General features: G+C 44.2%; 1 protein-coding gene across 2 annotated transcripts in view; it reads left to right on the forward strand.

Moving 5' to 3' along the window:
* The first annotated feature begins 467 nt into the window (after positions 1-467).
* Positions 468-23,890, forward strand: part of LOC118791533 (neuronal migration protein doublecortin-like) — a 55,700-nt gene continuing 32,277 nt past the window's right edge. For both annotated transcript variants that reach the window (XM_036548921.1, XM_036548922.1), the window contains exons 1-2: positions 468-856; positions 7,691-8,034. In XM_036548921.1, coding sequence (XP_036404814.1) covers positions 493-856; positions 7,691-8,034 — 708 coding nt within the window. In that variant the 5' untranslated portion in view covers positions 468-492. The remainder of the gene's footprint in view (positions 857-7,690; positions 8,035-23,890) is intronic.

Below are 23,890 nucleotides of genomic sequence, written 5' to 3' on the forward strand. Positions count from 1 at the left end.
TTGTGGTTCTGCAAAAATGAAAAACAAGTTGAACAGATCTGGTAGTCTCTAATATTTTCTGTTGTTTTTGCAAGTGAAGAAAGAAATACTCTGTTAGCTACCCACTGCTAGCCTGCCCCGAAACATTATGATAATTTTTTTGTGTTATGATGATATCAGAATAGGAAAGATTATTATTTTTATAACTGTTATTAGCACAACCCTAGTTCCCAGGACCAGTGTTGAGAATCACTGTGCTTAAAGTCAAAATCGCAAGTTTCGCAAGTTGCAATTTGCAGTTCCCCTTGGTTGCATGACTGATTATAATGCAGCCAGTTAAAATAACAGCAGATAGTTTTAATGCTAACAGCAACATAAAACGCCGGGTCTTGTTCCATTATATCCCGTTTCCTGTTTTCTCTGGCAGATTTCTCCCGTGGTCCAGGAAGCTCCGCCCCCCCACCCCCGCCGCTGCCGCAGACGTTTCCCCCCAGCCCCCCAAGCCTCACCGCCATGGAACAGGACTTCGGCCACTTCGACGAGCGGGACAAGTCATCCCGGACGACCCGGGGGCCGCGTGCCAATGGCCTGCCGAGCCCCACCCACAGCGCACACTGCAGCTTCTACCGCACGCGCACACTGCAGGCTCTGACCAATGAGAAGAAGGCCAAGAAGGTGCGCTTCTACCGCAACGGTGACCGCTACTTCAAGGGCATCGTCTACGCCGTGGCCTCCGACCGCTTCCGCACATTCGACGCACTGCTGGCTGACCTGACGCGCTCGCTCTCTGACCACATCAACCTGCCGCAGGGTGTGCGCTTCATCTTCACCATCGATGGCTTGCGCAAGATCACCTCCCTGGAGGAGCTGGAGGAAGGTGAGCCGCGGTCTGTGTCCTCTTCACCCTCCACCACGCTCCATTCATAAGAGTGAGCTGCATGTCACAATCAAAAACACTAGGACTGAATCATTCCTATACCATTGCTATTTAGGAATGAAGCAAGCTTGTAAGAATCATTTTGGGTCGTCATAACATATGATATTCTACTCCATTTAGAGCAATGAGTTTTTAAGCAATTAAGCGAAAAATCTTAGAACCTATTGTGAAAAATGTTTGAGAAATAAAAAGATGTGCCGATCAGCTAAGTGTTTGCGTGCCAGCTGACATGCCAGGATAAAGAAAGACAAGGAGGCAGAACCCTAATGCAAGCTGGAAAAACAGCACAGCAAACAGTGCGTAACATCGTAATCATGGTGACGCTCTAAAATGATGAACATGAATCAGATTATTTAATTTTTGAAAATATTTAGTTTGGGACATTGACACCAGGGAATTGGAGACTATGCGGTACCAAAAACACAGTTAAAAATATCAGAGTCAGATTCATTAGAACATGCATGTGTCGACAAAATGAGATAGATCGGTCGGTCAGGAGAGCTTGGTCACCAGAGCGATCCTTTTTCAACATATGAGTTTAGAGTGAGCTGAGGACAAGCGTGTGGCTCTGGCCTCTGTAACGCCACCTGCCTGGCGGCAGGGTGACAGTGCCCACTGTGACGCTTGTAGAGTGAGTCCATCAGTGGTCTCCAAGTAGGAGAAGGACAGTGCGCTGCCACTGTCACCGGGAGCAAAGGCCAGCTCATTCGATTAGGGCTTGCCTGTCCCCTTTGGGCCATCAGCACAGGCAGACGAGTGCTGTTCTGTCTGTTATGTTACATTTGACCTTTTTTTTACTGATCTAGAGTGACTCACAGTAAGTGTACAGTTTTTACATATTATTTATTTATATAGCTGGATATTGTACTGGGGCAGTTTTGGTTAAGCCTCTCTGAAATCATGTCTGTGGGTACAACAGCAGGGGTCCGACTGGTGCTCGAAGCAGCAACCTATGAGTTATGAGCAGTGCTCATGAACCACTGTGTCACCCTGCTGCTAGTTCAATTCCTTGGCTTCTCAAAACACTGTGCCTCTATACTTGTGAATGCGAGGATCCTGTGTTGAGTACACAGGTGGTGAGCGTTAGCTACAAACCCTTGAAGAGACCCCGTCTTTTAATGTTATGAGTGTCAGAGTACAGCACTGAGCTGCACAAACATCTCCTCCAGCTCAGAGCAATGTTGCAGCTTGACGGTGCTAATGAGCTGAATGACATTGTTATTGCATTCTACTCCATGTAGCAGTGATGCTCAGGACCACAGGGGGCAGAGGGACAAGAAACGGCATAGTCCACCTGCAGCATGGTCAGTCCATCCCGCAGCGCAACTGTAACTCACAAACGGATGAACAAAGATGGAGCAGTCTGCAGGAAATAAAGTTACTGTATGCCTCAAGGAAGTGATGCACTTTTTGCAACAATCATGGCTAATGTTAACGTTAAGTGCTAATGTTAAAATCACCACCACAGTGAGTTTTGTTTTTCTGGTTCTCATAGCAGAATGTGCAGTGGCTTGAGTTGAGCTGTCCTCAGACTGCGCCTTGCATTTCCTTCTAATTAATGTTCCTCAGTTGTACAGTAGATATAGAAGGGAGCTCAGTGTGGTGTGGGAGTCAGTTACATCAGATGCCTGCCAGCCCAGTCTGTCTGTCTCACTGCGCATATTATTTTAGAATGAAAAATTCCCCCTACTTTGGGTTGATCTGACATGTCCTATTAAATATGAACTGAACTGCAGCAAACTGTCTCTGTGGAGATTTCCTCTGTGAGGGTGCACTGTACACGGACCTAATCACTTTGTGCACGTGAAAGCACCCATTTATTCTGTACAAAATGAATAATTAACATAGTTGTGTTTTACTCTCAGGTTCAGTAGCCATGGAACAGGGCCAGCTAGGAAGTAGACGTATCACTATCGTGGCTCAGGTGCTTTTAAGCAAATCATCTCACCAGCTGGTACTTTAATGTTCAGAGGCAAAAGTAATTGGTTCTTGCATATGTGGTAGTGATGGAGTGTGTGTGTATCATGCTGTCTCTGTGCATAAAACAGTATAACAAATTGCTATGTTTGTCCAGTATCTCAAGTGGGGGCTACCTTAGTGGAACTGGCAAGCAGTTCTCATTCGGTGCCTGTTTAGGACATAAGTGCACATGCATAAGTAAGGGTGAACCTGGCATGTAAAGGTGTGAAAAATGCAGGTGCACCGCAACGAATGTGACGGGTCGTCACTGTCTGCAGCTGTGTGGAGCCAGGTGGTCACTGCTGATAAGTGCTCTGAAGAAGGATTCAATGAAAAAAAAAAAAAGATTCGGTGCAGTTTGTGGAGATAGTATTGATTTTTGCAGTCTTTTTCAGACAGCAGTTTTGATATCTGTGATTCACTGTGAACAGCAGGGGAGCTGGTTCTGGGGTGGTTGTGAGGACCAGGGGCTGGAGTGAAAAAGAAACATTGACTGTGCTCTCTCGAATTGTGATAGGTACCTCCAAAAGATGATTTCAGTCGAGGTGTTACCTGTATGTCATGAGCCAAATGTGCAGCTGTTGTGCAGTCGGTTCTTTGTCACAGAGGCAGGGTAATACTGCAGTGTGATTATTTGGTGCTTCTCCTTGGGCTTGCGTGACCCCTGCATGTCCCCCTTCCCTGCCTGTGGCAGTTGCAGTCGCTTCACACTGTGTGGCTTGGCTGTTGCCCGCGGACAGCAGACAGCCTGGGTCTGTGACAGCTCACTCGTTTGTCTGCTGCGTGTGGTTCCCATCGCATGAAAGCGCCTCCTCATCAGAGGGGATGAGTGTGAGTCCTGACATTTCGCCCCAAAACACTGACAGGGCCCCGGGTGCGTGGTGTGTGTGTATACGTGTATGTGTGTATGTGTATATGTATGTATATCTGTAGTGAATAGGGGGTAGAGGGTCAGATCATGTCAACAAAACTGAGCTGAATAGCAGCTTAGGTCTGAATGAGATGATCATATCCTATGTATTACTGGCTCACAGACGGGCCAGATGAGACAATGGGCGGGGCATCTGCAGTAGCTCTGCAGTAGTAGGAGGCCTACAGGATCATGACTTACTGCATTCTCACTTCTGTTTATGTATGTCTGTGTGTGTGTGTGTGTGTGTGTGTGTGTGTGTGTGTGTGTGTGTGTGTGTGTAAAGTGTACAGCAATGCAGGCAGTACGGGCAGATTAATGTCCTTGGAGCTATCCGGCCCCCATCAGTTATGCTTTGACGATTGCCACAGTGCCCTTGTGTCTCAGAAGGATGGGTGTGTCATGCTTGTGTGACAGAAGGATGAACAGTGCTGCCGGGACTTTCCCTCTCCCAGAATCTCACCCTTTTCCACAGTCTGCGGAGGGGGGGGGTCACTTGGATTAGAGTCCTAAAAAAAGCTGAAAACTCACAGCATTGATTCTGGCAGACTCGTACACTCTTCCCGTTGCACTATGGGTAGCCGTGCAGACCTTCAAAGCAGAACACCTCCGCAATGCCCGCAGCACCGCTTCCAATCAGATCAGTCCAGACACAGCCTCCCTTCACAGGCCATGGCAAAGCATTTATAGCACCTTAAGTAGGGCACATTCTGTGAAAAAAAAAAGACCAGCAGCAGAAACATTTATGTCAGCATATTCTCGTTGTAAAAATTACCCAATTTTGAATTTAAACGGATTAAAGAGCAGAGCTCTAGCCCATTTGGTAGGATAATTCAGTTAAATTCCTTAAATTCCAGAGGGATTCAGGGTTCTGTGTGGTCTGAATTAGACAGGTTGGCTAGGCCATCTCTTACAAATTTCACAGCACTTCAGTCAGTGATAGGTGGCTGTTTGCTCCTTTTGCGGTACCTGATCAAGCTGTAAGGAGAGAATGAACAGACATGGTCTGGCGATGAAATTGACTCATGTCTGCCATTCCATACAGAGCATGATTTTAGAGGACCTTTTTTGTGGTGCTGTCATTATTCTCTAATGTGGGTGAAATGCTGGAAACTGAATGCTATTGACTGACAACACAGAAATCATGTCCCAGCAATTGATAGATTGTAAAAGAACTTCATGCTGATGATGATAACTATGGGACTGTACAGTTATCTGAACCTGAATGGATATTCTGCACTAGACCAAGCATTGGTACCACTGTTTATATCAGATCCTTTATTTCAGAAAAGCCATTAATCCCCCAATCCCCCATCAGATCCCACCTCAGGAGAAGTGAGCTAACATTAAGTTTAAATATTTCGACTCGACTGTCTTTCTCAGTAACCAACAAAGGCTTAGTTTCAGTAATGCTTCAACAACTTTGTGGATACTCTCAGAGCTTTTGATTTTTAAATTTGTATTTAACCTTTATTTAATGGAGAATTTATCCAAGTCCCACTGAGATAAAACTATCTTTTCCAAGGGTGCCCTGGCCAAGAGGGCAGCAGCATATAGAGTTAGACAAAAAACAGAACCACCTTATATAAAGCATTTAAAAACCAATCACAATATACCAGCAGAAGCCTTCAAGAGACAGCACACTAGAGATGGAGAGTGTGACAGAGAGAAAGAGAGAGAGGGAGGGAGAGAGGGAGAGAGATGGCGCAGACAACAACTTATTCAAAGCTGTGTCAGGACTGATACAGCAAGTTCAGGGTAAGTTAAGATAAACAAGCCCAGAGGAGGAGAAATTAAATGAAATCACTGATACTTAACTGTGAAATGTGTATTTGAGACTAATTCTGCAAATGTGGTCAATTGAATGCAGTGTATGCAGTGTACTCTGGCTCTTTTTGGGAATAACCCTAACCCTAAGAGATGGAAAAAAATCAGTTATGGTTCCCAGCTCCAGATATGTGTGCCTGCCTTACATGTTGGTAGGAGACAGAAAAAGCAGGTGGCCTTCATACTCCTTTTTATTGCTGACCCCAGAACCTGCAAAATGACCAAAAACACCTTTCATTCTGATCTCTGAATTATTAAGTCTTCCACAGATTGACCCAGCCACCAGTCAAACAGTAAAATGACTGATGCACTCCTGAATCACACCTGTCCAGGATGATTTGATTCTTATAAGTGGTTAATTTTTAGAAGAGACTTCCAAATAAACAGGTAAAGTAGATTTATTATTTCATATTTCATTATATAGCTCCTTATTAAACACAATGAAACAACTGTTTGAATGGCACAGTGTGAATTGCCAGTGCTGTCTGAGCTGCAGTGCCACCCAATTAATGTCCTTAACTAAATTAAAACGTAAAATTATAGTTCAACTCAAAACTAATTGTTTGTGAGTGTCTTCAGAATAATTGGCGCTGTGGAGGCTTGTCTGTTCATATTTGTGTTCTTGATGTGACACCTCATTAGTTCTTCTGAGTTCATTCATTTCACAGCTGCTTTTCTTTCATTGGTCTTTAGACTATTGTAAAACTCAAGAAGGCAACATTTTCCATCTGCAGAAAGAGTATTCCTTGTTGCTGCTATGTTGACTAGCATCTAGGCTCTTAGCTAAACTATATAACTTTTCCTCTCAAAATATTTCACATGCTAGGTGCTTTGGTAATTAGCTAAAGATAAGATAAGAGATGCACTTTATTCAGATTTAACAGCATTTTACATTAATTATGCACTGTTCAACTCCATTGAGTACCATGTAAGATATTGTAATTGATCCTTAATGATTCTTGTAATTGAACTGCTCGATTCTTACAAGGGGGATTTTTAAACAGCATTATAATAGGAATGATTCTGTCCCAGTGTTTTTCACCACTTAATGAGGTTGATGCTTATCAGTATTTCTTAGAAGTGGAATAACACTGTACCAAGTCTGATGTGAGTAAAAGGTGATTAAAAAAGAAGGATTTGCAGATCGATTAAGAACAGGTTCTTTGATTTGCAGACTCTGTAGTCATTGTACTGTGTCAGGCACTGACTGCTGTTTGAATATGGTTGGTGGTGTCCTGTTTGTGAAACTTTGCATGCGGCTTTATAAGATGAACTTTGTACTCGCACTTTGCAAGTAAGTCTGGGCAAAAGCAAAATTATGCAAATTTATATATAGTCCTAATGCCAACAGTCCCAACTGTGTGAATGTCCTGTGCTGAAGCTCAGATCTAAATTCTGCTGCATGACCTTATCAAAAAACTGAACTCTCCATGTTCTGGAATTGTTTTGTTTCCCCTGGGAACTACATTTCACTTATCAAAACATTCCATCACAGCATTCCGCATCCAGACCTGCATCATCTCAGGCATGTAGTGGCACAGTCTGTAGGCTGGGACCGGGGTTAATTGTGCTTTGGAAAATGGCTAATCTTAAAATGAATCCTGCTCTCAGCCTTTTTTTATGTTAACTTGAAACAAAGTGTTGAGGTAGTGGCCTATCATGCATTGGAATTTGCTGTGTGTGTAGTTGTGTGTATTTGCATGTTTGTGTGTGCATGCATGTGTTTGTACATGTGTGGGAGGGTGTGTGTGCATGTATGTATTTGTGTGTGTGTCTGTGTGCATGTGCATGCATGCGTGCATACATGCGTGTGTGTGTGTGTGTGTATATGTGTGTGTTTGTGTATGTATGTGTCTGTGTGGTTTAAATATGAGGTGTATATATAGTATTCCCTACAGTACAGCTGCTTTGCTGTAGAGACTACAGAAATTGCACTGTAGTTACCTTTACTCCACTAAAGGTCTCCAGGTATTATCTTACCAGGGTGAACAATTCCTAATTAGCCTTGAACTCCCCTGTCTCCCCTGTGTCCCACGCACTCCTGACCTACTCGCTCTACTCTCTACCCCCTCCCGCAGGGGAGAGCTATGTCTGCGCCTCTGAGAACTACTACAAGAAGGTGGACTACACGAAGAACGTCAACCCCAACTGGTCAGTGAACGTAAAAGCCCAGGCCAACCAGAAGGGCCTGCAGTCTCTGGCCAGTGGGAAGGCCACCAGTGAGCCCAAGGAGAGCAAGGACTTCGTGCGGCCCAAGCTGGTGACGGTGATGCGCAGCGGCTCAAAGCCGCGCAAGGCAGTCCGGGTGCTGCTCAACAAGAAGACGGCGCACTCCTTTGAGCAGGTGCTGACCGACATCACCGAGGCCATCAAGCTAGAGAGTGGCGTGGTCAAGAGGATCTACACGCTCGACGGCAAGCAGGTAGGATGCTCTGCCCAGCTGAAACACTGCGTGCCATGGGTACTGCACATCCTGCACTGGTCCCATGCCTGCAACACATTACCCCCACTCCCAATCCCACCCCCAATCCCACAGGTATGACACGCCCTCCCAATCCCATATGCACAGGGAGGACACCACCCCCCAAATTTCACACCCACAGATACAACACACCCTTCAGATTCCATACCCACAGGTATGACGCCCCTCCCCATCCCATACAGCATGTAGGACACATCTCCCCATACCCACAACCAGGGGCATCACACGTCCCCCCCAATATTTGTGTGGGCTATTTTTGTCCCCCCCCCCAACTAGCTCCCCAATAAATTAATTTCTCTAAATGAGTAAAAACATTACTTGTACTTAGAATAAAAGTTTAATCTGGAAATGGAATATCGTTCTCCCTGATAACGTTTTGTGAGCACGTCACTTTTACTGACTGGATCATTATCAAAAAAACATGCAAGCACAATCAACTTGAACCTAAGCCTTAAACATGCACCCGCTCCCTGGGAAAAGAGAAAAAAACAGACATTAGATCGTTTTTTGGAGTAAAGTATGGTAGAGCATGGTTTCTCAACCTTTTGCCTACTGCAACCCACTTTTTTTGTATGCCAGTCATCCACGACCCACGAAGGGGAGAAATAAAGAAATAAATAACTGAAATGCCTAGGCTACAGTACAGGATATGCTTATTATAATTAATTAACAGTTACAGCTGTTAACAGTGCAGTAAGGACAGCACACAATCATTTTAAAGCTTGGAGAAGCAGGCAGCCAAGGAAGCTGGTATGGAGGACATCATGGGAATGTTTTTCTGGGGCTAGAACCTGAGAGGACAGCGGTGACACTGGAGGTGACATCCAGTGGCATTTTTGCTGGGTCAGTTGGTTCACTGGGGGACGTTGGCACTCTTTGGCTTATTTCATTGCAGTGTGTCTAAAGGCAAGTCAAGACCCTCCTTGAGCTGTAACTGGTCAGCCATCTGAATGTGGGCCTGGTGTAATCGAAGCTGCTTAGGCAATATAGCTCACCTTGTGCTGCAGATATGCATGAGCGCTCTGTATTTTTCTCATTAACGTGAAGCACTCTGAGTACACACAATTGAGTCCTCCACTTCCTGGTAACATGGACAATGCCTAATATACATATGAGTGATTCCTCCTGCTCCTCCTGTTGACGTGAAGCACCTTGCTGAAACACCTTGCTCGGTCATCAGAGTGGAACGTCCATGTCTGACACAGCAGAGCTGAAGGATTTCTGGGAGCTGCCTCCAGGGGAAAGGAAGATGAGGGCCAGAGCTGCATTCCAAACCTCTCCTTCACTTCTCATTGATCTCTGATCGGTGCTCTACACCTTGGGCAAAGTGCACACTCAATCTGTGGGAAGTGAGGGAGGAGGGGTTTGGAGCTGTGCCTAGCAGCTTAATGGAATGGATGAATGAATTTTGAAATCCTGGTGGGTTTTAGTTTTCATGCATAACAGGAGGTTATTTGTTTGTGACTTGGATGCAGTGGAGCATAGATATTTCACCAGAAAAGACGGCACATTTTCACTCAGCCCCTGTGCCAAGATAGAGTTACTGTACAGTGATGAATCCCTAATTAGAGAACTGGTTTTGAGTTGTTTGGTATCCAGAATCTTTTAAGCATTTTTCATATAGTTATTTGTGTATAAGGGTCCAGAAAGGATGGATTTAGAGTGGAGGGGCATGTCATTTAGAGACCAACAAAGAGGTCGCATTTGGTACTGTATTGGCAGTAACATGCAGTTCTTAAAAATTGGACTCCAGCTGCGAGATTGCAGATGAACATGAGATTATGAGTCTGGTAGATGATTGCGACAGTGCCTGTGATTTGGACGCCGCTGATGTTTTCTTGGTGGTAAGTAGGCCAGGGGTGCCCCTCTTGCCCACGCTGCTGTCTCTTAAGCAGTTGACAGACTTAGGAAGGGGGTGACAGGAGAGATGGTCTCCTGTGTTTCAGTGGCCTGTGCAGGTCACGCTATCGCTGGAGAATGAACCTTTGCTGACATTTAAATTCCCTGTGTAACCTGCTATAGGGTTTATGTAGGCTTTGTGCCACCTGCATAGTCAGGTAGTTCTGAGTGGATTCACTCTTTATAGTTGTTCCTCTGTGGTGGGAACACCATCAGTATGTGGGCATTAACCACAGAATAGACAGCTGGTGTGCAGGGCTACAATCCTGCTTTTTTTCTGGTGTCTTAATGAGAAGAGACAGCGATACCCTGTTGGAGCATCAGAGGGTTTAATGCTCAGATAATTAGAACTGTTTAAATCTAACTGAACTAGTTTGAGTGTAACAGACAGTGTTGTGGCCTGTCTAGTCCTGTCTGATCTAAAGGGAACACTGTGTTTGCATTGCAGCACATACTTAATAGGAATAACCTCCAGTCGGTATGTCTACATCAGTGTGTGTCCTGCAGTAGGAACTTTATCTGCTGTCACTGTATATGCAGCTGTTAGTGTCTGTCCTGCAGTATTGACTTCATCTGCTAGCCGCTCTACAACAGCTTGTGGTGACAGCAGTTACCAGATCAAATTCTTATCAGGGGTCACACCACCTTACATGGTTCTGGTCCTTCCGGCTTCTGTTGGGTGACACGGCATCCTGCTGGCTATCGATTTTCAAGGTATCATTACGGTTTTTCCTCCAGCAGGAGAAGTGCGTTGTCTTCGAATGAAGGAACCCTGCTGCTCTACTATGTGGTATCATTATACCACAGTAAGATAAACTACACATGAAACCATGCCCTGCTAAATGGTGATCTACAGGAATGCACTCATAATGACCCCCTTTGAAGCCGAGATAACTCAGCTGACCCTGCTGGGAGGGTGATGCCCAATCGAAACACATTTCTGCACCCTTGACCAACTTGGGCTGTTCTGTACAGGAAAATTCATAGGAACGCGTGCTGCACACGTGGTGTGGATGAAAACCTCTCCCCCGAAGCTAAAGGTGACCTGAACGCTGTGGAGATCAATGCTGAGATGATCTCTCCCCCTCGGGTGTGGCCTGACAAGGGTGGGTATGTTTACTTGAAAGTCTGAGCAGTCATTTTGTGAAGGGGCTTGGTGCTCCAGATAAAAGCACCTCAAACAAGGCACGTATCAGATGATCCCTTTCCCTCCAGGCTGAAAGGAAACAAATGAAGATGAATAGAGCATTATGGGGCATGATCTTTGATCACTGCGTGTTTATGTAATGTCAACAGCTGCAGGACATGACACATGGTGCTGTTAAAATAGCAAATCAGGTGTCATTTTACCATGTTTCTTATTTTCACATGAATGTATGAGGTTTTGACTGTATTTCAGCCCTGATGTGTCAGATTAAAAAAAAACAGTCATAAATACACAGTACATTTTATTTGGAATAGTCTGCCTGTGTAGTTCTTATGTATTTATGCTGGCAGCAGACTGTCTATAAAATACAGTAGTTAGAGTGTTTATGAGCCACCTGTGTCTAGAGGCTTTTCCTCAGCCAGAGGGTTGGCAGAGAGGTAGAGCTTTGTGGGGATGGTCCAGAATTCCTGGATTTATGCTGGCCACTCCCAGACAGTAGGGCCAGCCAATGGGAACATCCCCCTCAATGCGGTACACGGTCTTGCCCTGCCTTGTCCTGCACAGGTTGGATGGCACTGGAGTGACAGGACTACGTGGAAGCATCACTATTCACAGTGTAGAACTGTCATAATCCAAAGGTTGCCAGTTCGTTTCTCAGGAGGGTTTCCTTGGGAGTAAAGTTTTTAACCCAAGTTGCTTCAGTAAATATCTAGCTGTATAAATGGATAATGTAAAAGTGTGAGCTATGTAATTTCCTCTAGATTTGCTCTGCTGAGCAGATATAATGCACTGTATTGGGCATATCACACAAGCAGTCTCCCCCTGTTTGGAAATGCAGGGCTGAGATAACAATTGCATGCTGTTGAGACAGCAGTTAGTTGCATGAAATTGAATTGAAATTGAATATTTGCTGCTGCCTTCAATTGAGCTGTGGAGACAGTTTCCTGTGTGGAGACAAAAGGGGCTGAATCTTGTTATGGAGAGTTTCACAGTGTAATGTAACAATTACCAGACCAAGGGTTTTGTGTGGGTTTTTTTTCAGTATAGTGTCTGCTCTCATCATATCAGTCATGGGAGTGAAACCTGAGGCCTGCACACATCTCAGAGGCAGTGACATAGTGAGACCTCTCTACTTTATTGAGAATAGATCCATGCTAACGTTAGGTCATTGAAACCCTAACGCCATTCAGAGAGCTGCTGAAGGAATGAGGTGTGTACGTGCACGGTCATGGAGAGCCTGCAGGCTGAGATAAGGGACTTATGGGAAAGGAACTTGGAGGTGGCGGGGGGGGATGGATGAAGGGGGTGACAAGCACGGTCTTCGGCTACATGCAAATTCACTTCTTTTTCTCATGGAAAATAATAAGAAAATAACATCCTAATAACATCCACATAACATCACAGTAACATTTGTAATAACAGCAGGCCTCCTCACACATGCAGAGTTGTTAACCAGGGCTGTCACCAACATGGTTAATTCGCATCTAAACCCAGCACTGCTCGGGCATGATCACTGATCACTCTGCATACAGGGAAGCTCAAAGATAACTACTGCAATCCCATTTCCATCTTTTCTGGATATTCTGTTTGGCTTTATCACCCAGCAGGGAGGGGAAGGGGTGACGCGTCTGTGCTTACAAACATGTCTGCCTCTCTGGTCAGTTAGTACCATTCAGTTAGCTGCACCGTGGAGACAGGAGCTACATTCTTTCTTCTGCTATCCCCATCTGAAAGTTTCCCCCCAGTGTGTAATGCCAGTGTGTAATCCTCACCTCACCAAGTGTGTAATACTTTCCTCCATTGTGTAATGCCAGTTTGTAATCCTTTCCCCCAGTTTATAATCATTTTCCCCCTAGTGTGTGTTGTTGGTGTGTAATTCTTTCCTTTTATTGTGTAATGCCAGTGTGGTATCCTTTTGCTCATAGAATACATAATATGGTAATCTCATCATTTAGCCTTTATGGTATTGCCAGTCCATGGAAGATGGCTTATTTTTATGGAGAACAGGGAGAGAGCCAGGATGCAAACGGTTTAAACATACTTACACAAGACAATAGCCTAGACTGGCAGGCTCACATTATCCATATGTCCCATTGAGAAAATGACTGGTAGCAGTCCTGTCCATGTGGTCTGTCTCTTGATAAAGAACATGAAACGTCTTCTCTTTAGAACTCAATACTAATGTTACAAACACCCATGATCCTACGTGTCTCGCCATTGCATGTGTCCTATGTTGTCAGATGTATACACAGTCTGCACAGGGTCCCTTTCTAATATAAAACTAATCGCTTTACATGTGTTTTGCTTTATGTGTGCTGTATTGCAATATGTCCTCAGTCATACGCTCCAAATGTTCTTCAGAAAAAAAGTTCTTCCTAGCTTAGACCTAGTGAGTGCGTTTCCCAGATGTAAGACACAGGTACTTATCCTTGCGGTGCATGTCCTTTTATGCTACCTGAACATCACTGCTGTGAGTCTTGCTGACCTAGGCCCCTGTGCATGCTCTTGCCGCGTGTAGTCTGTGCCTCTCGCTCTGTGTCTGCAGCCAGTTGCAGGCATGATAGGGTAGCCCTGCCCCCCTCCTCTCCCCATCCCTCTTTGTCAGCTGGTGTCACTGGTTGCTAGGAGACTGCTAGGAGACATCCGCAGCATTAAGAAAGCTCTGCTGGAGTCAACTGGTATGTCAGACATCACTTCCTGGTGTGTGTATTTATGTATGTATATATATATATGTGTGTGTGTGTGTGTGTGTGTGTGTGTGTGTGTGTGTGTGAGAGTGTGTGTGTGTGTGTATGTATGTTTTGGGGGGCGTGTCACAAGATGTGTTGGTACCAGCCTATCAGGGAACGTAGACCTAAGGGAGTGTAAGTGAAAAGAGAAATGCCTCATGTGTGCTGGTATCAGTTTACAGGCAGGTGTCACTCAAGGAGCCATCTTCCTCTGGTCCCATTTTTCTAAGCCCTTAGACCTCAGTGTTAGTGCAGTGTGCTGCCCCAGCTCCTTGTCCTGAAACAAGGTTAAAACCATACTACAATTCAGAGTGTGTTTGTCCCTCCATCAGGGTCTAATTTGTGCAGTCTGACATGCGTGTGTGCGTGTGTGTGTACACCTTCATTATGATTCATTATTATACTCTTCAGTTGCAGCACAATTCAACTACATCCACAAGGTCACTGCAGTGCTTTCCCCAGCAGAACCTGCGTTGTCCTTTTCTTTCCCTCGGACGTGCCCCTTTCTCAGAGGCGTGAGAGGCAGGCTCGGCTGTGTGTGTGTGTGGGGGGGGTGGGATTGGGGGGGTTGGGGGGGGGACAGGAGATCGCTCAGGGATCTTCTTTTTTCTCAGGCGCCAGAAGCTCTGCCCAAACCCAACTGCTTCAAACCGTGCAGTAGATGCAGTTGCCATGGCAACGGTGCCCCCTCCATACACACAGTGATGGAGTCGGGTTTCCATGACCACGCCGTGGAGTGTGCTGAATCTGCGCTTTGGTCTATTCTCAGCATTCAGGAGTGGGAATGCTGAAGTGCTCAGGCGAATAATTGCCCTGTGATGGCTCAGAAAGCCAGGTCATAATGGTAGCTACTGCACTTCCCTTCAGACGGCATGCATGGCTCCAATAACTTCCATCACCGTGCCTGGCCAAGCTCCGCCCCCTTCTGTGACCCTGCCTACCCTTCTACCAGCCACATCCCCTCCCCCACCACCTTGCCTGCTAAGAGAAAAGTGGAATTTGAGCAATGTCAGGAGGGCCAAAGGCAGCGTGATGCCCCTACCCCATTCAATGCAGCACTGAGCCCCACACCACTTGAAGGGCAGCAGTGTGGTCTAGTGGTATAGGAGCAGGGCTCATAACCAAAATGTTGCTGGTTCAATTCTCTGCTGAGGTTCTGCTGCCTGGGCAAGGTACTTAACCCACAATTGCCTCCAATATTCAGCTGTATAAATGGATAAATTTGCGACTTATACAAGTCACTCTGCATACGAGCGTCTGCTAAATGATAGTAATGTAATGTGAATGTAAAAGTGCGTTAATGACATCAGCCCCTTAACAGTAGCCCCCAGGGTTCTGGGGCACCAGACACCAGCTGGGACCGCAGACCTGTACAAGTGGGCTGGCATTAACCGGTGCCCCCTCCAACCCCCCTCTCCCCAGATGTGTCTTGTGGCTATGGGGAACAGATCTGGGCTGCATTTGTCAAATGCTGGCCACAGCTGACAGGCTCTTATTGCTGTGGTCCCCTGCCTATTCATCACTGTGGGCATTCTAATATGGGGGTGTCTGGGCCGGTCCCATTAATCAAAGGGTTCTAATGCTGTTTTTTAGCATCAAGATAAGAAAATGAAAAAAGCGGTTCCTTTTTTTCTAAAATGCTATTATTCATTTCTGTTGTACTGTTCCATGCTTTACTGCTGGTCAGTGGCACTCTCTATGTCTACCATAATCAAGAGAGAAAAGTTGTTCTTAAAAGCATTCAGAATAACAAACAATTTTTATAAAGAATTTGTAGAGTTTGTGTGGGGTGTTGTGGAGGCGTCCACATTCAGAGCTGTGGAAGGAATATAATGGTCTGTACGTGTCCACAGCTTAGTGTTTGTAGTCAGTAAAACCACAGATGTTCTATTTTGACCAGATATCCATCTCCTGCATTCCTTCTGTCCTTTGTGCTTCTGGATGGTTCTGGCGCTTTGTGTATTCCTGTGCATTCTTACGGATATGCTGTTTTAGACCACACCCCCTTCAATGCTGACATGAATGATGACAGAGATAGAATTCACAAAGTTGAATACAATGACATGACAATCAAAATTCATATAATAACTGTCTGTAGTAACACGTTCTGTGACCTCCTGCCCACCTGCCCTGCAGTGTGTGTTTTTCTCTACAGGTGCTTACAAGGGGTCTTTTCTGTATCATTTTCAGCACAGATGACTTTGGAAATAAAATTAGTCTGCAAGTCACTAAAGGTCATGATGGTCAGTAAAGGTCACCCTGTGAACAAGGTAGTTTGAGAATGTAGTTTTGCATGAATTTTCCAGTATCCACATTCTCTACCAGTATCCTGACCTCTGTCGTTGATACTGACCACCATCTGTTGCAATGACCTCTATTGTTTGTGTTACTGACCTGTCTGTGAAGCTCACCACGATCTGTGGAACTGACCTCTATAGCACTGACCTCTGTTAATGTTACTGACCTTTATCTGTAGTACTTACCTCTGTCTGTGATACTGACCACTGTCTGTCGTACTAACCTCTTGTCTGAGGCACTGACCGCTGTTACTGATGTTACTAACCTCTGTTAATAGTACTGAACTCTTGTCCTCTGTCTGTGGCACTGATCTCCATCCTTGATAATAACTTGTGTGTGTGTGGATGTATTGGGTGACAGTTCACTCTTGTGTACTGTTCCCAGGCAGTTCCAGTGCGGTTGTGGTTTGGAGAATGGAGAAGACAGGAAATTGTTGGCTGGCGGTAATGCGCGATATGTTAGTCACATGACACGACCGTGAGCGATTAGCAAAGAAGCACAGGGCGGAAGAGAGAGCGAACTGGAGATCAGTAAGAAAGACAGCTTACTATCATCAGACACAATAAAGACCCTGTCGACTCTGCTGAAACTGCCCCAGCCCGCTGTCGCCCATACCCGTGGATTTCAATAGCTAAACGCTGCTTTTATTCTCTCCATGTTAGCTTCTGTTTACTCAGAGATTGATGGCTGAAGGCGTCTTTTTTTCTGGAACAATTCCTCAGCGATCCCCCAGCCTTCCTCTAAATCCTCAGGTCCATGTGCCGCAGCGGTTGCCAAGCAGCCTTTTTCATGTTTTTTGTGATGTTTTATATTTCTGAATGAGAGGGAGAGAGACTCATGTCCAAGCCTCAATGGATGGCTTTTACCACCACACCTCCTACATTATGAGTGAATGAGAAAATTACAGCATGCTTCATATAGAGACCCACCCTCCCTGCTTTTAGCTGTTGTTTATGAAGGCCTTCCAAGCTCACATGAAACAATTGAAACTTATTATACTTATTATTATATCAAAATAAAGTTTGCTGCATGACAATGTTCTTCTTAGGTTTCTTTTTACCCAAATCTTTAGAGTGCAGCATTATCACTCTATATGTTACATGTTGATTTTCAATTTCTCTGTCTGGGTAAATTTTGACTTTGAAAAGATGGCCAACTTGAAAAGCACCATGTTTTATGACGTCATCCCTTTGCATCCCTGATGCATCATAAGCCTAACAAACAAGCCTTTTGCTTCATGCTTCAGTCAAAGGAGATGCACACAGAATCCTCCAGAGCCAGCTGCCAATATCAGCACTGAGCTGACTGAGGAGGGTAGAGAAGTGAGGACCCCTTTGAGAACGGCCGTCTAAAAAAACTGCCTGCTTTAGGGTGCGTGGAAGGCAAAAATCCCCCATTCACATCACATCAATGCATTTCCAAGCATGAGAACACCAAGGGGCTACAGAAATGATCTGTTATCATTTATTATTAAAGCCTTGTTTAACCTATTGATCACTGTAACCTTCTCTGGCACTCAGTTCCAGAACATGAACTGTTGTATGTCACTCTGTTGACTGACTGCACATGCTGTCTTTGTTGTGCTTTTCTTATTGAAGAGAGATCTGTCTTTCATTATCACCAGACCTAATTAACAACAGGTTGAGCAAACACAACCAACCCATCCTGTCCCCCATCAGAAGAAGCTAGAGTAACTGTGAAACATTAACCAATAACAGGATCATAATAAAGGCTGTGAAGCTGTCACAACAGCTGTCACTACGGACAGCCCCTTTCCCCCCATTCCTTCAGACGGGGCCTGAAGACGCACCTCTTCAGACTCTACCTGGATTGACCCAGCACACAATTGCTGCCCCCCCCCCAAATCAGTGCTGTCGTAAATTGCTGTGCTTTTTAAATTTTCTTGTTGCCGCCTTTACCCTGACGCTCATTGCGCTGTTTGAAGTTGTTGAAGTTTGCTGTTTGAAGGTGTATCGTATTAGTTGCCCTATATGCTGTAGTTGTACAAATCTGATAGTACTGTGTCCTCAAACAGACCTTGCCCTCAGCTGAAAACTGTCTCATTGTGGAACTGTACACATCCTGTCCCTGTACTGTCGCTATACTTACTGTATGCACTTTTGTAAGTCGCTTTGGATAAAAGCGTCTTCTAAATAAATAAATGTAAATGTAAATAAATGTAAACAAAAAACAAAAAAACTGCAACTGAATCTAAAGGTGGGCTGCTAGTCTACCCTCAGATTCACACAACCAAAATGGAATTTACTGCTTTTTTTGTACCCCCAGTGCAGGGGTTACTGGGATTGTCTGCCTGATTTAGCCTTATGAATGTTTCCTCTTCGGAATAGGATAAAAATCTCCCTTGACACATTTGTATGCTGTCAGTAAATCTTGGATATGAGTACAATAGGTTATTACTAGGTTCGGAGTGGATTTGTGATGGAACATTTGGAATCAGGGCTTTGGTCACAGAGAGTGCAGACGGGAGAGGGATTTGTCTGGGAGTGGCAGCGTTTTGAGCTTGCTTCTGTCCTCCATCATGTGACATGCACATTCTAGACAGGCAGCAATGTGGGGTAGTGGCATGGGGTTGTGGTTGTGGGGTAGCAGTGGGGGGTAATAGTGTGGATTTGTGGTTTGGTACAGCAGTGCGGGGTGGTGGTGTAGGTTTGGGGGGTGGCAGTGTGGAGTATGGGTGTAGGATTTTGTTTTCGGGTAGCGGTGTGGGCTAATAGTGTGGAGTTTGTGGTTTGGGGCAGCATTACAGAGCAGTAGTGGGGGTTTGTGGTTGTGGGGCAGCAGTTTGGGGTAGTGGTGTGGGGTTTGTGGTTGTGGGGTAGCACTGCGGGGAAATAGTGTTTGGTTTTGGTTGTGGGGAAACAGTTTAGGATCTGAGCCCATAATCCAGAGGTTGCAGGTTTGATTCCACCAGGTGGGGTAGTACCTTTGTGCCTGTGAGCAAGCTGCCTAAGTTGAATTGCATCAGTCATATTGTCTTATCTAGATCAACTTACATCATGTCACTTACACGTTACCAATTTATATAGCTGGATATTTATCAAGCCAATTGGAGTTAAATTCCTTGTCCAAGGGTACAACAGCAGTGCCCCACCTGGTAATTAAAATGGCAACCTTTGGGATGAGACCCCAACACAGAAGGGTGCCAAGTGGCTGTTATTAATTCCAAGCAGTCATGTGTCATGTTGTGTTACACATGAACTGCAAAATGGAATGGGAATTAATCACCATCCATCAAGACCGGAAACCTTCATAGCCCTGAAAACTTATTTGATACTGGCAAGGATGATCGGCTCTCTGTTGTTGCAGGAGTGGGCTGGCTATACAATCCTCCTGAGTGCATTTTCGTTCCCACTGCTGCTCCTCCTGCCATTAAAGCCGTTTAAATGGAGCGGCTTTTGAGTTGCCATCGATTCTGTGATGTTGCTTCAATGCGACTTAATTGCTTAAAGTAATGAGGGGCTGAAAGCCTTCGCTCCGTGATGGATCTGCCATGAGGGAGGGGAGAGTTCAGAGGCTGAGCAGATGAATGTTCTGATCTCAGCAGAACAGCAGTTACATTCATGGATGTTTTTGTTGATTCTGGCACTCTGGGACCTTCTCTCACATCTTCATTCACAAATAACACATACCCAGTGTGTGAGGGCAAAATAATCCTCAGGCAGTACATCTGCTGAAAACACCTTCTTTGAATTAAGATAGTTCACAGGAAGCCGTGGAAGTTGCTAATTGCAGGATTAATGGGGTTTTGGGCTAAAGTAGACTTTAGACACTAGCTGCTAGTACTAGTGCTGTAATGAACAATTGAGATTAGTTCATTAATGAAAGAGGATATACAAAGAAAATGTACCATTTCACTGGAAAACAGTGCCATTACTCGTGGAACAATGAGATGTTTTATTGTAAATGTTATAACGGATAAAGCAGAGGTTTTGAGTGTAGATGTTTCTGCTATGTGCTAAGAAATATGATAATGAAGATTACCTGTAGAAGAAAAATGTGAATTCAACAAGACAGCTGATCAGAGTTCTTGCAAAGATGAAATAAAGTGAGTTATCAATCCTTATCACTCCAAAAGAAACACTACTCCAGGTTGGTGCCTCACCCCTCACACATTCCAGGACAGAGAAGACTCCATTCATTGAACTCCTCAGCCCCTATCCATTTGGCCAAGCATGAAGTCACATCATCCATCATGCAAGCTCACAGGTGCAGGGAGAGGGAAACAGCTTTGTGGAAACTACCTCGCATATAAAGTAGTGGCTCAAGGGTTCAGCTCCTTCATCGGCTGCTGGTTGATTTTTTTGCATCATCCCACTGTTTACACAAACAGAATTGGAGAGCACTTATGGGTTTGTGACACATCAGTTGCAGGCTTCTGACTTGTAGAGGCATTAAAGAGTTCAGAGCAAGCAGTAAAATGTTTGAGGAACATTATTGTTAAATGGTCAAGGAGAGTTGATGGACAGGTGGTTGATGGTTACATGGTTTTGGGTTTGATAAATGTTGTATAAATGGATAAACTTGTAACCTTGTTGCTTGTAAGTTGCCCTGGAACAGAGCATCTGCTAAAGGTTAGTAATGTAATAGAAAGTTGAAGGTAAAATGGTAGATGGTTAGATGTTTGAAGGTTGATCTTGAAGTCAGAACCTGTCAGACTCCCTTCTGACCCCCCCATCTGTTTGGAAGTTCTGTGGCTCTCTGATCTCATTATCCACTCCCTCAGCCTCTGCAGCATTTCCTTTGGTGAACATTAACATACATTCCAGCGCTACGCAATTTAACTTATTAAATCTAAAGCAAAGGTAAAACAAAGCATAACAAGGCCTTGGCTGTATCAGTTTCTCTCCTCCCCTGCCAAGGTTGCGGAGTTTGACAAACATTTCCTTCGGGATTAATAAAGTATTTCTTATTCTTATATAAGACTCCCCTTCCTCCACAGAGTCACCTCAGCGCATCCTGAACGCTGGAACGAGTTCCGCCCTGAAAAAAAGTGCCATAATTGCTCTCCTTTAAAGAGCACGTGGAGATTAGGCCTAATTAACACAGTCGCCAGGGGTGAGGAGGGAGATGCTGGAGGCCTGCAGGCTCGTCTGTTGTTTATTCATTTTCTGCTGTGATTAATCTGAATAAATGCATTCTTAAAAAGCACAATGCACCCCCAGCCATCGGGGAAGATGGAGCTAAAAGACTCATGTGAGCTCATCCTGTTTTCTTCTTATATCAACAGAAGCCTGGATCTAAGAGCTGCTTTGTTTTCATATTGTATTTGATTATTGATTCTTTAGTGTACTCACCTTTTCAGTGTAAAAAATGCTGGTATGGTTCTCCATACGTAATGAGAATGGTGTTTTCAAGGTGACCTATTGTCACTTTGGAGTTAGGTGTGTGTGCGTTTGCACTTGATTTTTTCATGTTTTCTTTTTTTGTTTTATTTTTTTGTTTTGTTTTATTTTATGTTTTATTTTTGCTTGAAATTAACTGCCATATCAGCCAGGAGTTAATTGAGGTAGATTTGTTGCAGACCTTCGTTTTCTACACTTAGTTTGCGTACTTTACCCTAATCAATAAATGTGTGTCAGCTCAAATCAACAGGCCGTTTGTCTGGAAACTCCTTCCTTCTTTATTGATTCTCCTGGTGTAGCTTAGACAGGAGGGTTTTTAATCAGGAAATGTAGACACTGGTGATATGGTAGCATAAACAAACCTGGAAGCACTCTGAGGTGCTTTTTTTCAGTTGACTTTCGGCCATTTCCTCGTAGCATCATAGCTCTTTATAAGGTAAAGACTCCAAGTTTCATAATTGAGTCCTGCAATTCCATTGTTACAAAGTATGCAAAATAAAAACACATTGTGATGATTTATCTTGCTAATGAAAAACAACTCATTGTAGAAAGATGATTTGTCTGACTAGTAAAAACATGGCAGTTAAATTTTCCATTGCCTCAGTGGCTTTTGGTGTTTCCCCCACTAATAATGTGAAAAGGAAACATGTATTTTCTCAAATTCAGGCCCAAGGCAGCTTATGAGGAAGATTGGGTTTTTCTTGGTTGCCCTTTCAGCTTTTGGAAGAGGACAGGGCAGTTCATTTTCAGATAAAAGCAGCACAGAGACAAGCAGATGTAAAGCATATGACGTAGGCTTGGGCGGTATCTATTTTTTCATACCTTTTCATACCTTTTTCATACCTTCATACCTTCCCAACATTTCACCGGTATATGATGGTATTTGTGTAAAAAAAAAAAAGAAAAAAAAATGTAAAAGCTGAGTTGCTGGTGATAGAAATCATTGTAGCACGTATGACATTTTCTAGCTAGCCTACAATGCTGTGTGTCTAATATGCAGTTAGACTACTTAGACAAGTCTTTCTGGGGCCTATTTTTTATATTTTTGTTCAGCCAAAATAATAATAACAATAATAATAATAATCTGTGGCGGCCCACAGAAACCCGTTGGAAGTCGCTGACGTTCAATTTTGGCAGAAGGCCAAAAAACATTGAAAATTAATTTTTGGTCGTAAATGAGGTGTCATTTTAAACAGTTTAAATCCTATATTTTATGAAAAACATTGATAAATATGTCGAAAGTAACACGTTGTTTATTTTAGACATTTTTGGTATGATCAGCCTAGCTAGCTAGCTAGTTATCTTCCTCTAACTAAAGTTAACTAGTTACCAAGCTAGCTAGCTAGCGAATTCACTTGATAATAATTAGCTACTTATTCCAAATTTTGGTTAAATCCTCCGACATAGATCGCTTGCTGGCTAACAAATGCATTCACAAAACATCAAATCTTGACTATCAAGCAGACTACATAGGTGAATGGTTATTATAATAATCACTGGACTGGACGTGACTCTAGCCCGCTAGCAAGCAAGCTAGTTACCTTATTAATTTGGCTGTCCGTCTTGTAGTCTTGACAAACAAAACAAAATGCGTCTGAAATACTCATTGCTGTATTTCACTGAGCTTGGTAGGCAGCTTGGTAATCAATTTTTTTTTGTGAGCTCGCAAGCTAGTCTGTCTTAAATGCGAATTAGTGGTTTCACTAACTTAGCTAGCTAGCCAGCTGCCTGTAGTGTTGTCCCCACCACTCGCAGTCGCCATATTTCTCACCAGTAGACTGACCTCTGGTGGCACGTGCTGTGCACTACAATACATCACCTTAATACAGCATCTCTGTATCAGTTTAATAGAAAGAGGAGCGGCTGTATTTTTGACGGTATTAAAAATCATACCTTTGCGATTTCTAAATACCCTGGTATACGGTGATACGTTGATACTGCCCAAGCCTAGTATGACATTATGATCAGCACTTCCCTTGTTCTTCCATAGACTTCAAATGTCAACATCAGCTGTTAAACCCCACAGCTCAGGAGCAAACTGGGCGAACACTGACGGAGTGAATATTAGAGGCAGTCTGTTTTGTAGTCCACTGAGTCTGATTAGGGATGGCGGTTACTGAGAATCTCAGGATCTGAAAGAGAGCCATTTCAGATGGATCCTCTGGTCAGCTTATTGGATGATTACACAAATGGGCCCTCTCATGATGATTCCTACTAAATCTTTGTGTGTGCATATATGTGTGTGTGTGTGTATGTGTGTGCATGCGTGCATGTGCACGTGTGTGTGTCAAACTGCTCGAGGACAGTAATAAGTAACACTGGGCTGCGTTAATTCCCGGTAAGTGTGCGTAGGAACACAC

The sequence above is a fragment of the Megalops cyprinoides genome, chromosome 16 (genome assembly GCF_013368585.1).
Source record: "Megalops cyprinoides isolate fMegCyp1 chromosome 16, fMegCyp1.pri, whole genome shotgun sequence".
NCBI lineage: Eukaryota > Metazoa > Chordata > Actinopteri > Elopiformes > Megalopidae > Megalops > Megalops cyprinoides.